At 41.2% G+C, this 15140-nt stretch overlaps 1 protein-coding gene across 3 annotated transcripts in view; it reads right to left on the reverse strand.

Annotated features, from left to right (window-relative positions):
• Positions 1 to 15140, reverse strand: part of ENAH (ENAH actin regulator) — a 58336-nt gene that overhangs the window by 3519 nt on the left and 39677 nt on the right. For all 3 annotated transcript variants that reach the window (XM_073671871.1, XM_073671872.1, XM_073671874.1), the window contains 7 exons: positions 13634 to 13962; positions 12224 to 12369; positions 12004 to 12061; positions 11342 to 11390; positions 11189 to 11255; positions 8050 to 8128; positions 6814 to 6871 (listed from right to left, as the gene is read on the reverse strand). In XM_073671871.1, the coding sequence (XP_073527972.1) occupies positions 6814 to 6871; positions 8050 to 8128; positions 11189 to 11255; positions 11342 to 11390; positions 12004 to 12061; positions 12224 to 12369; positions 13634 to 13962 (786 nt within the window). The remainder of the gene's footprint in view (positions 1 to 6813; positions 6872 to 8049; positions 8129 to 11188; positions 11256 to 11341; positions 11391 to 12003; positions 12062 to 12223; positions 12370 to 13633; positions 13963 to 15140) is intronic.

The following is a 15140-nucleotide window of genomic DNA, read 5'->3' on the forward strand; positions in this document are numbered from 1 at the left end:
TGATGTTTTGGTCACTTTTGAATGTTGGTTGGGCTTTCACACTCATGGTAGCAGGAGACGGACTCTACAACCCACAGAAGTTGCTCAGGTAGTGCAGCTCATCCAGGATGGCACATCAATGCGAGCTGTGGCAAGGTTTGCGGTGTCTGTCAGCGTAGTGTCCAGAGGCTGGAGGCGCTACCAGGAGACAGGCCAGAACACCAGGAGACGTGGAGGGGGCCGTAGGAGGGCAACAACCCAGCAGCAGGACAGCTACCTCCGCCTTTGTGCAAGGAGGAACAGGAGGAGCACTGCCAGAGCCCTGCAAAATGACCTCCAGCAGGCCACAAATGTGCATGTGTCTGCACAAACTGTTAGAAACCGACTCCATGAGGGTGGTATGAGGGCCCGACGTCCACAGATGGGGGTTGTGCTCACAGCCCAACACTGTGCAGGACGCTTTGCGTTTGCCACAGAACACCAGGATTGGCAAAGTCGCCACTGCCGCCCTGTGCTCTTCACAGATGAAAGCAGGTTCACACTGAGCACATGTGACAGATGTGACAGACGTGACAGACATGACAGAGTCTGGAGACGCCGTGGAGAGCGATCTGCTGCCTGCAACATCCTTCAGCATGAGCAGTTTGGCAGTGGGTCAGTAATGGTGTGGGGTGGCATTTCTTTGGAAGGTCGCACAGCCTTCCATGTGCTCGCCAGAGGTAGCCTGACTGCCATTAGGTACCGAGATGAGATCCTCAGACCCCTTGTGAGACCATATGCTGGTGCGGTTGGCCCTGGGTTCCTCCTAATGCAGGACAATGCCAGACCTCATGTGGCTGGAGTGTGTCAGCAGTTCTTGCAAGATGAAGGCATTGAAGCTATGGACTGGCCCGCCCGTTCCCCAGACCTGAATCTGATTGAGCACATCTGGGACATCATGTCTCGCTCCATCCACCTATGTCACGTTGCACCACAGACTGTCCAGGAGTTGGCGGATGCTTTAGTCCAGGTCTGGGAGGAGATCCCACAGGAGACCATCCGCAACCTCATCAGGAGCATGCCCAGGCGTTGTAGGGAGGCCATACAGGCACGTGGAGGCCACACACAATACTGATCCTCATTTTGACTTGTTTTAAGGACATTAAATCAAAGTTGGATCAGCCTGTAGTGTGTTTTTCCACTTTAATTTTTGGGGAGACTCCAAATCCAGGCCTCCATTGGTTAATAAATTTGATTTCCATTGATGATTTTTGTGTGATTTTGTTGTCAGCACATTCAACTTTGTACAGAACACAGTATTCAATGAGAATATTTCATTCATTCAGATCTAGGATGTGTTATTTGAGTGTTCCCTTTATTTTTTTTGAGCAGTCTAATATTTTTTCATATTAATATATATATATATATATATATATATATATATATATACATACATATATATATATATATATATATATATATATATATATATATATATATATATATATATATATATATATATATATATATATATACATACATATATATATACATACACAGTGGTGGCCAAAAGTATTGGCACCCCTGCAATTCTGTCAGATAATACTCAGTTTATTCCTGAAAATGATTGCAATCACAAATTCTTTGGTATTTTTCTCTTCATTTAATTTGCTTGCAAGGAAAAAACACAAAAGAGAATGAAGCAAAAATCAAATCATTGATCATTTCACACAAAACTCCAAAAATGGGCCAGACAAAAGTATTGGCACCCTCAGCCTAATACTTGGTTGCACAACCTTTAGCCAAAATAACTGCGAACAACCGCTTCCAGTAACCATCAATGAGTTTCTTACAATGCTCTGCTGGAATTGTAGACCATTCTTCTTTGGCAAACTGCTCCAGGTCCCTGATATTTGAAGGGTGCCTTCTCCAAACTGCCATTTTGAGATCTCTCCACAGGTGTTCTATGGGATTCCGGTCTGGACTCATTGCTGGCCACCTTAGAAGTCTCCAGTGCTTTCTCTCAAACCATTTTATAGTGCTTTTGGAAGTGTGTTTTGGGTCTTTGTCCTGCTAGAAGACCCATGACCTCTGAGTGAGACCCAGCTTTCTCACACTGGGCCCTACATTATGCTGCAAAATTTGTTGGTAGTCTTCAGACTTCATAATGCCATGCACACGGTCAAGAAGTCCAGTGCCAGAGGCAGCAAAGCAACCCCAAAACATCAGGGAACCTCCGCCATGTTTGACTGTAGGGACCGTGTTCTTTTCTTTGAATGCCTCTTTTTTTTTTTCCTGTACACTCTATGTTGATGCTTTTTCCCAAAAAGCTCTACTTTTGTCTCATCTGACCAGAGAACATTCTTCCAAAACATTTTAGGCTTTCTCAGGTAAGTTTTGGCAAACTCCAGCCTGGCTTTTTTATGTCTCGGGGTAAGAAGTGCGGTCTTCCTGGGTATCCTACCATCCAGTCCCTTTTCATTCAGACGCCGACGGATAGTACGGGTTGACACTGTTGTACCCTCGGACTGCAGGGCAGCTTGAACTTGTTTGGATGTTAGTCGAGGTTCTTTATCCACCATCCGCACAATCTTGCGTTGAAATCTCTCGTCAATTTTTCTTTTCCGTCCACATCTAGGGAGGTTAGCCACAGTGCCATGGGCTTTACACTTCTTGATGACACTGCGCACGGAAGACACAGGAACATTCAGGTCTTTGGAGATGGACTTGTAGCCTTGAGATTGCTCATGCTTCCTCACAATTTGGTTTCTCAAGTCCTTAGACAGTTCTTTGGTCTTCTTTCTTTTCTCCATGCTCAATGTGGTACACACAAGGACTCAGGACAGAGGTTGAGTCAACTTTAATCCATGTTAACTGGCTGCAAGTGTGATTTAGTTATTGCCAACACCTGTTAGGTGCCACAGGTAAGTTACAGGTGCTGTTAATTACACGAATTAGAGAAGCATCACATGATTTTTCAAAGGGTGCCAATACTTTTGTCCAGCCCCTTTTTTAGGTTTGGTGTGGAATTATATCCAATTTGGCTTTAGGATAATTCTTTTTGTGTTTTTTTCATTGAAGACAAATTAAATGAAGAGAATAATACCAAAGAATTTGTGATTGCAATCATTTTCAGGAAGAAACAGTATTATCTGACAGAATTGCAGGGGTGCCAATACTTTTGGCCAGCATTGTATATGTCAAAAAAAAAAAAAAACTGACCAGCACATCCTAAATGTGAACAGGTGCAAGCTGCAGAAACTGCATAAGATATATAAAAAGAAAGCGCAGCAGCACTCCATTATGGCCAAGATACATAAAGACAATAAAACCATTTAATTTAAACTGTGTTATTACTCAATAAGCTTTACTTACAAAAAATGGAGGTTCTTAGCGCATAAATTGGCCAATTCATGTGTGCCCATCAACTGCTGCAAGGTGACCTCCCATCTGATGGGTACTACTCTGCCTACATGCCTCTCTTGGGCTACAAGCCTACAACTCTGGACAGAACATGTCACTTCTGGGCTGAAACACCTACAATTTAAATGGGCTGGTAGAATAGAATATACATCACCTGCTGGTTAAATGGGGGGAGTGCAAGGTCAATCAGGAGGCAGTTCCCACCTCCTATAGTAATATGTAAAAAAAAAAAATTGTAGGTGTTTCAGCCCAGAAGTGACATGTTCTGTCCAGAGTTGTAGGCTTGTAGCCCAAAAGAGGCATGTAGGCAGAGTAGTACCCATCAGATGGGAGGTCACCTTGCAGCGGTTGATGGGCACACATGAATTGGCCAATTTATGCGCTAAGAACCTCCATTTTTTGCAAGTAAAGCTTATTGAGTAATAACACAGTTTAAATTAAATGGTTTTATTGTCTTTATGTATCTTGGCCATAATGGAGTGCTGCTGCGCTTTCTTTTTATATTATATGTGTATATATATATATATATATATATATATATATATATATATATATATATATATATATATATATATATATATATATATATATATATATATATATATATATATATATATATATATATATATATATATATATATATATATACACACACACACACAGTACAGACCAAAAGTTTGGACACACCTTCTCATTTAAAGATTTTTCTGTATGTTCATGACTATGAAAATTGTACATTCACACTGAAGGTATCAAAACTATGAATTAACACATGTGAAATTATATACTTAACAAAAAATTGTGAAACAACTGAAAATATGTCTTATATTCTAGGTTCTTCAAAGTAGCCACCTTTTGCTTTGATGACGGCTTTGCACACTCTTGGCATTCTCTTGATGAGCTTTAAGAGGTAGTCACCGGAAATGGTCTTCACTTCACAGGTGTGCCCTGTCAGGTTTAATAAGTGGGATTTCTTGCCTTATAAATGGGGTTGGGACCATCAGTTGTGTTGTGCAAAAGTCTGGTGGATACACAGCTGATAGTCCTACTGAATTGACTGTTAGAATTTGTATTATGGCAAGAAAAAAGCAGCTAAGTAAAGAAAAACGAGTGGCCATCATTACTTTAAGAAATGAAGGTCAGTCCGAAAAATTGGGCAAATTTGAAAGTGTCCCCAAGTGCAGTTGCAAAAACCATCAAGCGCTACAAAGAAACTGGCTCACATGAGGACCGCCCCAGGAAAGGAAGACCAAGAGTCACCTCTGCTTCTGAGGATAAGTTTATCCGAGTCACCAGCCTCAGAAATCGCAGGTTAACAGCAGCTCAGATTAGAGACCAGGTCAATGCCACACATAGTTCAAGCAGCAGACACATCTCTTCAACAACTGTTAAAAGGAGACTTTGTGCAGCAAGCCTTCATGGTAAGGGAACCACTGCTAAGGACAGGCAACAAGCAGAAGAGCCTTGTTTGGGCTAAAGAACACAAGGAATGGACATTAGACCAGTGGAAATCTGTGCTTTGGTCAGATGAGTCCAAATTTGAGATCTTTGGTTCCAACCACCGTGTCTTTGTGCGACGCAGAAAAGGTGAACGGATGGACTCTACATGCTTGGTTCCCACCGTGAAGCATGGAGGAGGAGGTGTGATGGTGTGGGGGTGCTTTGCTGGTGACAGTGTTGGGGATTTATTCAAAATTGAAGGCATATTGAACCAGCATGGCTACCACAACATCTTGCAGCGGCATGCTATTCCATGCGGTTTGCGTTTAGTTGGACCATCATTTATTTTTCAACAGGACAATGACCCCAAACACACCTCCAGGCTGTGTAAGGGCTATTTGACCAAGGAGGAGAGTGATGGGGTGCTATGCCAGATGACCTGGCCTTCACAGTCACCAGACCTGAACCCAATCGAGATGGTTTGAGGTGAGCTGGACCGCAGAGTGAAGGCAAAAGGGCCAACAAGTGCTAAGCATCTCTGGGAACTACTTCAAGATTGTTGGAAGACCATTTTCGGTGACTACCTCTTGAAGCTCATCAAGAGAATGCCAAGAGTGTGCAAAGCAGTCATCAAAGCAAAAGGTGGCTACTTTGAAGAACCTAGAATATAAGACATATTTTCAGTTGTTTCACACTTTTTTGTTAAGTATATAATTCCACATGTGTTAATTCATAGTTTTGATGCCTTCAGTGTGAATGTACAATTTTCAGAGTCATGAAAATACAGAAAAACCTTCAAATGAGAAGGTGTGTCCAAACTTTTGGTCTGTACTAATATATATATATATATATATATATATATATATATATATATATATATATATATGATCTATTTATTTATATTTGTAGCTAAAAGTAATTTTGAACTTTGTAGAAATAATTTTCCTTTTTTCTGCCACTATTTTGTGCGATCCCGCATTCTTTCCCCTCACCTGCCCCCATTGATGGAGACATTCTTTTTTTTTCCCAGTATAGCAAGCGGATTTTATTTTTTTTATTGATACTATTTTGGGGCATGTACACCATTTTCAGTTTTTTAAATATTTTTTGGGGGTGGGGAGGTGCCTCAACCGTAAAAACATCAATTCTATCCCATTATCATACGGGTTATTCAATTTTACATGTTCATAAAGCAAGGCTGCTATGTATGCCAAATAAGTTTTTTTTTTTCATTTTGAACTGATAAAACTTGTGTTTTGTTTTTTTCCTTTATTATTACCTTTTTTTTTATCCCCCTCTATAGAACGAATAACAATCTCCTTAATGGAAGCTAAAAGCTGCCGGCCAAAACAGTTACAAGAAATGATCGCTCAACTTAAAAGTCTTCTCTCAGAGATTGACAGCAGCATATAAATGGTTAAACACTTAATCATCAGCGCTGCTAATTGGAAGGCTAGCGTTTTAGGTTCAGAGAGGTTTTCTGGGACTTTAATATTGATTATGTAGCTTTATAACAGGGTTTTCCATATCAAATCAGCACGGCACCTCTGCCGATCGGCTGATTGAAAGCGGCGCCTTTAAATTCGTTGTGGCCTTGAATGGTACTGCAGCTCATTAACCTGGCAGTCCCCCTATGAATTTAGCACTTTCCCATCTCAGTCAGTCCCATACACTGCAGTCCCAGCGACTTGAGACCCCATTTCTTGAGCTGTGCAAGGGTCCCTCTACCATCAAGCAGGTAGTCCTCGCATAGTACAAAGGGGGATCTGCGCTCACAGATATAAGATTTTCTGCTTGATTTTGGCCGGTCATGTAAAAAATCTTGTAAAATTCCCAATATCTACAGTTTAATGTTTTTAAGACCTCTGCTTGTGGTCATTAGATAATGCCTGAGTATCAGACCTTCTGGATTACCAGATGCCTGATAAAAGCTAAGTCCTGCTGTTCTAGTCAGGCGTCAATGGGAGCGATGGTGCCGTTTTCTGCACTTACCGTCGATGAGCTCTTCTTTCAGCTTTGCTAGTTCTTTTCTCATTTCTTCTAAAATGTCCTGAAGGTCGGAGAGAAGCGGAAAAAATACGTAAGAAGCGACATCAAAAACAGGGTAGTGACACAACCGTGAGACCTCCCCAAGGGAGGATAAGGGCATGGTGTGCCCAGGAACACCCCTATACGACGCTGCATCACCTCATACCTTACCCCTCACCGGCGGCCATACATACTGGATATAAATGGCTGCAATGGTTGATCTCCACCGGCCATACTTTTTTCTTCTACATTTTTGCCTCCCTGCTTTTCAGCAGACATAACTGGCGGTATGAGGTTTTGTTTTATAAGGGAGAAATTATATTTTTTTTAGTGATGTTTTGGAGTCTGTCGTATTTAATTATATACATTTTTATTTCGCATAATTTGTCCCCCAAGAGATCATAAAAGAAGAGAAAAATATATATATCTCTAGTGAAATACAAAAAAATAAAAGTTCATTTTTTTCCCCACTGTGACTGGAGCATCCATAGGAGCCCCAGTTACAGGGGAAACAGCCCAGTCGAGTGACACAGTCACTGGCGGAGCTGAATCTGCTTGGACCCAATAAGCTCTGCTATGTCGGCTACAAAAACAAAAATGCAATTCTGACATTGTTGTAAATCGTTTTTACACCATACATTGTGTGGTAAAAATGACCTGACATCATGATTGTCGAAGTCAGTACAATTATGGTGATGCCAAACTTGTACAATTTTTATTATTATTTTAGTGATGGAAAAAAAAATTGGAAATATGAAAAAAAAAAAAAAAAAAAAAGGAAAAAAAACAAAACATTTTTTCCCCAGGATTGGTAACCTTCTCATTTTCCGGTTAATGGAGCTGTGTGAGGCTTATTTTTTGCAGGGCGAGCCGACTTTTTAGTTATAGCATTTTGGTATAAATGCATTTTTGCAGTGTTGCGGCAATAAAATAACCCCCAAAAAACTGCAATTTTTGCAGATTTATTTTTTTCCATTCATGGGGTTTAGCAATTGGTTTAATTTTATATTTTGATAGCTCAGACTTTTATGGACATATAGATGGCACTTGCCAGGACCCCTCTCATCCTGGCAGATATCAGCGCTGCTCGCCTCCAGTTAGGAAAGCAATCGATGCCGAACATCCCCTTTAAGGGACAATTATCAAGGACACTTATCCACTCTCTGCTTTCTCCAGGGGCAGGCGTAGCTTTCTATTTACCTGTTTCAGTCTGTCGTAGTCCAAGGCTTCTGACTGTACCCCGTTGGCACTTGGCTGCCCCGATGGTGTAGACTTTGGTCTGTGCAAACAAAAATTTCACAATGAACCTGATTACAGTCATGAAAAACACAAAGATACACAGACCTAGCCCCAAACCTAAAAGCCATAGTTTTTTTTTACATTTTTCGGTCGACAGAATTGTATCAGGCATTTTTTTGTGGTAAACGGTTTGTTGACCATAACACATTTTTTTGGGGTGTGGTGAGGGGTGAGGCAAAGTGACTAAAAAGACGGCAATTTGACAATTTCAATTTTATTTTTTTGTATGAGACAAATATTTTGATATTTTATTAGTTTGGGGAATTATGCACGCAGTGATACCACATGCTTATTATTATTCATTTTTTATACATTTCATCATTTTATGTCTGGGGAAAAAGGGGTGACTTTAAACACGTATATTTTACATATTAGACTTTAAACCTTTGTATACTTTATATATTATTTTAGACTTTATATATTAGAATTTTAATTATATATTAAATTTCTAATATATAAAGTCTAAAAAATATATATAAATTCTACAAAGGTTTAAAGTCTAACATGTAAAGTCTAAAAAAAATATATGTGTTTAAAGTCATCCATTTTTCCCCAGACATAAAATGATGAAATGTATAAAAAAAATAATAATCATGTGGTATCACTGTGTGCATAATTGCCCAAACTAATAAAATATCAAAATATTTGTCCCATACAAAAAAAAAATTGAAATTGTCATCTTTTTGGTCACTTTGCCTCACCCCACCCCCCCAAAAAATGTGTTCTGGTCAACAAACCTATATATATATATATATATATCCCACCATCTTGGCCCCGGCCGGACCAATCAGCGACGCGGGATTTCCTGGACAGAAGGACAGACAGAAAGAGACGGGATAAGACTATTTATATGTACACACACATACAGTTATATGAAAAAGTTTGGGCACCCCTATTAATCTTAAGCTTAATGTTTTCTTAAAATTGGTGTTTTTGCAACAGCTATTTCAGTTTGATCTATGTAATAACTGTTGGACACAGTAATGTTTCTGCCTTGAAATGAGGTTTATTGTACTAACAGAAAATGTGCAATCTGCATTCAAACAAAATTTGACAGGTGCATAAGTATGGGCACCCTTATTTTCTTGTTTTAAATACTCCTACCTACTTTTTACTGACTTACTAAAGCACTTTTTTTGGTTTTGTAACCTCATTGAGCTTTGAACTTCATAGCCAGGTGTATGCAATCATGAGACAAGCTACTTAAAGTGGCCACTTGCAAGTTGTTCTCCTGTTTGAATCTCCTCTGAAGAGTGGCATCATGGGCTCCTCAAAACAACTGTCAAATGATCTGAAAACAAAGATTATTCAACATAGTTGTTCAGGGGAAGGATACAAAAAGCTGTCTCAGAGATTTAACCTGTCAGTTTCCACTGTGAGGAACATAGTAAGGAAATGGAAGAACACAGGGACAGTTCTTGTTAAGGCCAGAAGTGGCAGGCCAAGAAAAACATCAGAAAGGCAGAGAAAAAGAATGGTGAGATCAGTCAAGGACAATCCTCAGACCACCTCCAGAGAGCTGCAGCATCAACTTGCTGCAGATGGTGTCACTGTGCATCGGTCAACTATACAACACACTTTGCACAAGGAGAAGCTGTATGGGAGAGTGATGCGAAAGAAGCAGTTTCTGCAAGCACGCCACAAACAGAGTCGGCTGAGGTATGCAAAAGCACATTTGGAGAAGCCAATTTCTTTTTGGAAGAAGGTCCTGTGGACTGATGAAACCAAGATTGAGTTGCTTGGTCATACAAAAAGGCGTCATGCATGGCGTCAAAAAAACACAGCATTCCAAGAAAAACACTTGCTACCCACAGTAAAATTTGGTGGAGGTTCCATCATGCTTTGGGGCTGTGTGGCCAATGCCGGCACCGGGAATCTTGTTAAAGTTGAGGGACGCATGGATTCCACTCAGTATCAGCAGATTCTTGACAATAATGTTCAAGAATCAGTGACAAAGTTGAAGTTACGCAGGGGATGGATCTTTCAACAAGACAATGATCCAAAACACCGCTCCAAATCTACTCAGGCATTCATGCAGAGGAACAATTACAATGTTCAGGAATGGCCATCCCAGTCCCCAGACCTGAATATCATTGAACATCTGTGGGATCATTTGAAGAGGGCTGTCCATGCTCGGCGACCATCAAACTGAACTGAACTGGAATTGTTTTGTAAAGAGGAATGGTCAAAAATACCTTCATCCAGGATCCAGGAACTCATTAAAAGCTACAGGAAGCGACTAGAGGCTGTTATTTTTGCAAAAGGAGGATCTACTAAATATTAATGTCACTTTTCTGGTGAGGTGCCCATACTTATGCACCTGTCAAATTTTGTTTGAATGCAGATTGCACATTTTCTGTTAGTACAATAAACCTCATTTCAAGGCAGAAACATTACTTTGTCCAACAGTTATTACATAGATCAAACTGAAATAGCTGTTGCAAAAACATCAATTTTTATAAAACATTAAGCTTAAGATTAATAGGGGTGCCCAAACTTTTTCATATAACTGTATATATAGGTTTTTGTTGTTTTTTTTTTAGGCTTTTTTGTTTAATTGACTTTTTTTTTTTTTATTTAGTTCCCCTAAGAACTAGAATCTGTAATCGCTGTGTATTGTAAAAGTATCAATCCCCTATGGAAACCAGCCACAGTCACGGCTTCATAGCCATTCTAAAACTGCAGATATGGGGGGCCCTTCCGTAACATGTGAGCTGCCATGCCAATGTCATTTGGCACCACAGGATGACGACGCTCGGGAGACCGATGGCAACAGAACGAATGGCCGCCATGTTGAAAACATTTCAAACGCCGCCGTCATGCTTGACAGCAACATTAAAAGATTGTAAATTGTTGTGATTGGAGCTAGATAGCCTCGGGTGCAGGCTGTATAACACAGTCGTCGCCTCCTCTGTACAGGACAGGCACCGTTTCTGGGCCCGCTCCGTACAAGCAGTGCGTACATCGGTCACACATGTACGGCGGATGTCACCAAGGGGTTAAACGAACGGGTGTCCCCCCCCCCCACCCCCCATCTTACCTGGAGATAACGGGGGATTTGCTACCATTTATCGTGTTTGTTCTTTCCCAAGGCTTTCTTGTAGGTTCTGTGGAAGAAGAGGAAGCATTTGGGGCTGTTTTTGGCTGCAAGGCACCATCTGTATACAACTATATGATAAAATGCGGCTCCTACCTGGTGTGCCAGCGGATGAGGTTTTTGTAGGCGCAGCCTCTGGCTCCTCCTGTGAGAAATAGAAACGCCAAAGAAAATACTTCAATCACACGTCTGGATGCCCTTTTTTCATTTATAAACAATAATTTAAGTTTGCAACCATTATTATTTTTTTTTTTTGCTGCTCAATGCACCTAACATACAAAAGGGAAGAAAGTGTGCAAATAATAAAAAAAAAAAAAAAAAAAAAAAATTTAAGTAAAAAATAATCCTGTGTACGCAGCCTCTGCCCTGAGCAATGTGTCTCCATGGAGACAAGCTGCAAACAAACCCTGTGTAGTCTGACTGCAGCTATACCCCCTTCTATCTCTATTTGAAAGCAAGACATGATTGCGGTATCAGACTACAAAGGATTGTTTTTGTGGTCTGTTCCCAAGGAGACACTGTATGCACCGCTGTGTGTCTCCATGGTAACAGACAACAAACACAACTTCCTGTAGTCATGTGTTACTCTCTTCACTAGGACAGCAAGAAGAGGGGCAGACAAAAGTGAGAATAACTGCAGGGTCAGACTAAGCAGAACCGAGTCAGGACGGTGTACACCCTCTGCAAGCGGAAAGGAAACAAGGTATATGGTCGGGGTGTAGGGGCCACTCGGATACGGGCAGCATTTCCACACTTACCATCTTCTCTTCTTTCGCATCTGGTTCTATGTTCGGTCCTTTTTCCGCGATTCGTCTCCTATAAATTGCACAGAAAAACATGGCAGCTAGGAATAATATTGATTTTACATCACTGCCATAAAGTGACAGAAATATCACATCCCATAACGTTTAGGAAGAAATGAATCTGGCGCTGGCCTAGAGATTGCACAGTCCCCGGACCCCTCAAGCAATAACTCACCTTCTTGCTAGTAAAGCGCTCATTTCTTCCATTAAACCTCCCCCACCCATCGGAAGAGGACCGTTCCCGCGGCTAGGTTCTGTCTTGGGAGGGCCCGAACTGGCCCCGGCGGAGCTCGAACTAACTGCACCGGACCCATCGTCAGCCTGCAAATTGGAGAAGTAAAAAAAAAACACCAAAAACAGAAACTAGATAGTTTATAATGCAAGCTTGGTGGCAATTAAAGGGTTAACACTGATAAAGTGGTGGGGGTCTGTGGAAGAATGAAATCTGGGACCCCCACCCTAATTCGAAGAAAAAAATCATAGCTGTGGCCCCTTCCAGCTTTCTCCTGGCCCCCAGGGTAGTGCATAGTGCAGAATGAATTCATGGCTGGGCCTCATAGGAGGTTGTTAAAGGGATCGACCACTTTATCTTGTTAGTAAAACTTTTCTGACAAACTGGCCAGCACTTCTGACCATATACTGGCAATTGATGGATGATCATGTGACCAGACAAGCCCATCAGCCTCGTCCAATGGCAAAACCCCTTATATTGGAAAGACTCATCTATTGGGAGGAGGCTGATGGGCTGGTCCCGTCACATGATCCTCCATCAACTGCCAGTATATGGCAGAAGTGCTCGTCAATACTAAAGTAGTGCAGTGTATGGTATAAGCGATTAAAAGATTGCAGGTTTAAAAAAAAAATTAAAGAAAAAAAAAAAAAAAGTGTAAAATAAAAAGGTGTTAAAATGTTAAGGTGAAAAGCAAAAAAAGCAAAAGAGTAAAAACAAGTGCTAAAGTGAAATAGTGGTAAAGTGAAATAGTGGTAAAGTGAAATAGTGGTAAAGTGAAATAGTGGTAAAGTAAAATAGTGGTAAAGTAAAATAGTGGTAAAGTAAAATAGTGGTAAAGTAAAATAGTGGTAAAGTAAAATAGTGGTAAAGTAAAATAGTGTAAAAAGTAAGAGGAAAAAAAGAGTAAGCGTAAAAAAAATGTAAAAAAGCAAAAGAGTAATAGAAAAGTAAAAAGAAAAAATAAAGAGTAAAAAAAAAAAAAGTTTCTTTGAAAATATAAAAAAAGAAAAAAGTTTGAACTGCCTCCTTTCCCCCAATACAAACATAAAAATATAAAAGAATTTGGTATCACCGCATCCGTAAGTGTGTAAGTCTGATGACATCAAGATATAAAATAAACCTTGCCGTAAGGAAAATACGGAAGAGAAAAAAAAAAATGTAAACGCCAAAATCACTGGTTAACAGTTGCTGCATGGAAAATAGTCAATGTGGCACCTTGGCTATAAGGGGTGTATGCGCTCTACATGGGTGGTCCGTGCACTCGGACTGATTATATGCTCGCCGAGCAAGCCCTATTATAGAATAATACACAATAAATGGTCGCTAATGGCACAAAGTATAAAATCCTCTTACCCGGGAAACTTTCCTCAGTTTGGCACCAGCCAGCGCAGCCGCCAGGCCTGATAATGGACGGTTTTCTTCTGAGCTAATGGAGGCCATAGAGAATGGAAGTGGGGGTGCAGGTGGTGGCGGAGGAGCCGGTGGAGGCGGTGCAGCCATAGGTGCAGGTGGTGGCGGTCCCGGCGGAGGTGGCGGTCCGGGCGGAGGAGGTGGTGCTGGGCATGATGGAGGGAGTGGAGGAGGAGGTGGTGGTAGTGGCGCAGAGGCCGACGTCTGAGACACATTTGACCCTGGAGGAAGAGGGGGTGGGGGAGGCGGTGCCGGTGGTCCCGGAACACCACCTATAGGAAATAGGGGCATAAGTAACAAATAATAGCAGCAGATATTACAGCGCACACAACATCCTGCTCTAGTCAATAAGATGTCTCATACTGATAGGAGTTCATTCGATTCAACTATAAAAAAAAAAAAAAAAAAAAAATTTAACTGTTAGTAAAATTAGCAACAAGTTACATTGAGAAATGCAACCAGATCTGTCACCATGGGATGAAGTGTGGCTTGTGCGGGTCTGCGGTGTGGATGCCGCACCTCAAATCTGCAGCAAACTGCACAGAAGGCTGATCTAAAATTCACTATTGGATCCAAAAGAGGGCGCTAGAGGCCTATCAACGGGCAAAACAATGCTGTGGACGGTGCCGGGATATTTGCAAACATTGTATGAAATGGCATTTAAAATAATTAAAAAAAATATAACATTTGCACATTTCTCCACGCCCGCCGGGTGGTTGTTGCAGCTGCAGGTTTATTTTAGTTTGTTAGGAGGTGCGGACTTTGTATTTTGCTGCAGGCAGTGGTATATTGCAATGTTCAGTGCATTTTATTTTTTTGCAGCGATTGCTGAGTGCCGGAATAAAACCAAAATCTACTCTCAAATAATTAGCAGTTCAAAGCATAGGTAATAATTGTATGATCACTGCGAGACTCCGACCCATCACTAGTACATAGACGCTAAGCTCCATACACTGAGAATGGAGCAGCACCTGGTGCAGGTGATCCAGGACCCGTCCTTATAGTGATGGGTGGGGGGGGTGGGTCGCTCTATAACTACGTCACTGGTTTGGGGTCAGTGGTTCACAGATACTCTGCTGTACTGCACTGAGGGAGGTGGAGCGTTTACACCGAGCATCGCATCATAGCCGAGACCCTGGTATTGTAGATGCAGAATAAGATGTTAAGACTCTGTTCACATCTGGTCTTCAGTCCACATTCAGAACATGCATCAAGAGGCAAATAAAAGCACCAAGAGCATGCGTCAGGAGACAGAAAAAAAAAAAACGCAAAAAATGCGGCACGGAGGAAGTAAGCACACTGTGCATGCGGGAGGTAAAAAAATAATGCACACCCCATGCAGAAGGGTGGAAGGGGAGCGCACATAGCATGCGGCAAGGAAAAAACAACAACAAAAAAAAAGCACATCCCGCACGCGGCATGAAACAAAAAAGAAAAGACCGCACATAAA

Source organism: Phyllobates terribilis, unplaced genomic scaffold (assembly GCF_046119375.1).
Source record: "Phyllobates terribilis strain yellow unplaced genomic scaffold, ASM4611937v1 Scaffold_3__8_contigs__length_932513732, whole genome shotgun sequence".
NCBI lineage: Eukaryota > Metazoa > Chordata > Amphibia > Anura > Dendrobatidae > Phyllobates > Phyllobates terribilis.